This window comes from Montipora capricornis, chromosome 4, assembly GCF_036669925.1.
Source record: "Montipora capricornis isolate CH-2021 chromosome 4, ASM3666992v2, whole genome shotgun sequence".
NCBI classification, from domain to species: Eukaryota; Metazoa; Cnidaria; class Anthozoa; order Scleractinia; family Acroporidae; genus Montipora; species Montipora capricornis.
Genome location: NC_090886.1, coordinates 19,983,334 through 19,985,833, shown reverse-complemented (window position 1 = coordinate 19,985,833; position 2,500 = coordinate 19,983,334). Strand labels below are relative to the sequence as shown.

The 2,500-nt window shown below is 41.4% G+C and overlaps 1 protein-coding gene across 4 annotated transcripts in view; it reads left to right on the top strand.

The window, feature by feature from the left end:
* Nucleotides 1–2,500, top strand: part of LOC138045734 (uncharacterized) — a 33,619-nt gene that overhangs the window by 20,043 nt on the left and 11,076 nt on the right. For all 4 annotated transcript variants that reach the window (XM_068892333.1, XM_068892336.1, XM_068892335.1 and 1 more), the window contains exons 11-12: nt 15–239; nt 963–1,095. In XM_068892333.1, the coding sequence (XP_068748434.1) occupies nt 15–239; nt 963–1,095 (358 nt within the window). The remainder of the gene's footprint in view (nt 1–14; nt 240–962; nt 1,096–2,500) is intronic.

Genomic DNA, 2,500 nt, shown 5'->3' with positions numbered 1-2,500 from the left:
CCTTTACCCTGAAGCGAGAAAAGAAAGAAGAAAAGGGAGAGTGGATGTACCATGTGCTTTTCCTGTTGTGTTGATGGAAATTCATCAAAGTTTCAGATTTCACGAAAACAGGGAAAGATATTCTGCCACATTCCTAAGTCTGAAGAAGGAACAGTGGGTGAACTGGTCATCCAATGCCCTGCACCAGTGCCATTTCACGCTCTGCCATTATGGGATATTAGTTTCAGCGATTCAGCGGGGTATGTAATCCATTGGAGCGGAGACAGCTGCTCTGTGATCAGTTTGACTTTTAGATTTACATCATATAGTACAGTGATTATTAGACGCAATTATATCTTGCCTCGATAAAGCGGATCTCTTTTCAGCTCTCAGCTTTCATCATTGGCCAATTACTTACTAATCTACGACGACTACGACGGCAATGAGAACGCCACAAAACAAGGTGCGTTTGGCGTTTTGTTCATTTCGTTTCCGTTCATGTCGTGATAACGATGTGAAATGACTAAAGTCAAGATTATAGGGAAGTCGTGTGCACCCGGCGATCTCCAAACATCCACCGTTGAAGCCTATTTTATTCCTGGAAAGTTAGTACACACTTTTCATGCCATAAGACTTGGATTGATTGCGAAACGGTTCAAACAACGCAGATGTATTCCGGCTAAGGTGACGTAACGTTCTCCTAGCTGTGACTTTGTCGGTTTTAAGCTCTCCATGTCTCTCTTTGAGGCGGACATACGAGATCAAGCTGGTCCCAGGGGTGTCCGCTGAGAGAGTGGCTTTGACGTTTATTTAATCAGCATCGATACCGGTAAATTTCATTTTATTTAGTGAAGGTACGTTACTATCAAGGTTTCAAATTGTCGCTGTTGTTTTTTCCAGAAAATTCGCCAAACGTTCCAACGTTTCTTAGAAGGAATGCTAAATCATCTTAAATGGTCATTCTTTACCCTTTGATGTTTCAGAGTCTTTGGTTACATGTTTCGCACCTCGCATGACCTAAAGCTGAAGCGTGAAGGGGAATGCGGTCCGCCATTTTTTGACCTTAGAGAATCCTTACAAGCCATCATGCTTCTTGGTCACATGAAAGAGTCAAAGGTACACGCCGAAAACGCTGGTGCCATTTTATCTTGTGAGCTGTCTACCCAGGAATGTAGAATAGTTTTCACACATATATATAAGCTGCTCCATACATTCATCACTCTTGCTAAAACGTCGTTAAAGTGCTTTCTTCTCTCTGGGCGCTTTGCTCTGCCAAGTCTGCTCAAAATAGAAACGCTTGTGAATCCCTTTTTGCCTTTACGGTTTCAGTTTAGCAGCTGCCTCAACTACAGCTTACGGTATTCTGCGAAACGAAACGAAACAAAGCAAAACAAAAAAAAAATTATTATATTACACATGCTAGAAGAGTGAAGGATGCCGGGTACTAATTATTGTCCTCGCTAGATCCCCTGTTTCGCAAAATACCAATAGCGGTCATTTGGTAATCCACGAAACAAGGCTTTCAAATTACTTTTAAGGCGCTCTGCCTCAAGTTCGTAAATTTTCTTGTTAGATAAACAGAATACTGGCTTTATTCCTTTTTTGTTTTTTTTGTTTTTTGGATATTTACCTTTATCTATTTCCTATTTGTTTACACTCTTTTATGAAATTATGTTTCTCTTCTGGCTGGACGCTTTACTTCACCGTAAAAGCTATTGGTTAGTACCAGAACTGTGCCAGAAATCTTGTCTACCAGCACGTATTACGTATTAGGAGCCTTGTTTCGTCGATTACCAATCGACCGCTATTGCGAAACAGGGGATCCATAGTCTCCTACGCAGCCGTTCTTTGTGTGGTCACGCAACGCTCCTCCCCACACAAACATTGTTTGTTAGTACAAGGATGGGTTACGGTTTTACAAACGTTGCCCGTGTAGCACTTTATATTTTAACAGACTTAATTGATTAGAGTGTAATGAGAAGTGCTAGTTTTGTACCTCATATGAACCATGTGAGCGTTAGCCCTACTAATGGAAATGGGCCCACACAAGGACAGAGAAAAACTCTGACCATGGTGGGAATTAAACCCACGACCTTCGGGTTAGATCACCGCTGCTCTACCGACTGAGCTACAAGGTCAGACGGGAGCAGGCCGTGGGAACTGAAGTGCTACACGGCCAACGTTTGTAAAAACGCAACCAAAGGTAACTGAATAAACATGTTTATTCATTTCTTTTTTTTCTGTGTCCTCTAAGCCTCACTACCAAGCTGTATTTTATCCAAAGTGGTCTATTGATGGATGCTCACAACTGAAAATTTGTAGCCTTAGTCACTTGGGTTAGCCGTACTTGTGCTCCTATTAAAGGTCCCTATAATTGCTTTCGGATACGTTTTAAATCTCACTAATACTTGCTAATGATAATGGTAGCACGATAAAGTATATCTTCTAAGTGAATGCCATTGAAACAAAAACAAAGTAAATTGTTTTGGTCAATGACGGCCGACGCAATCAATCAAACGAC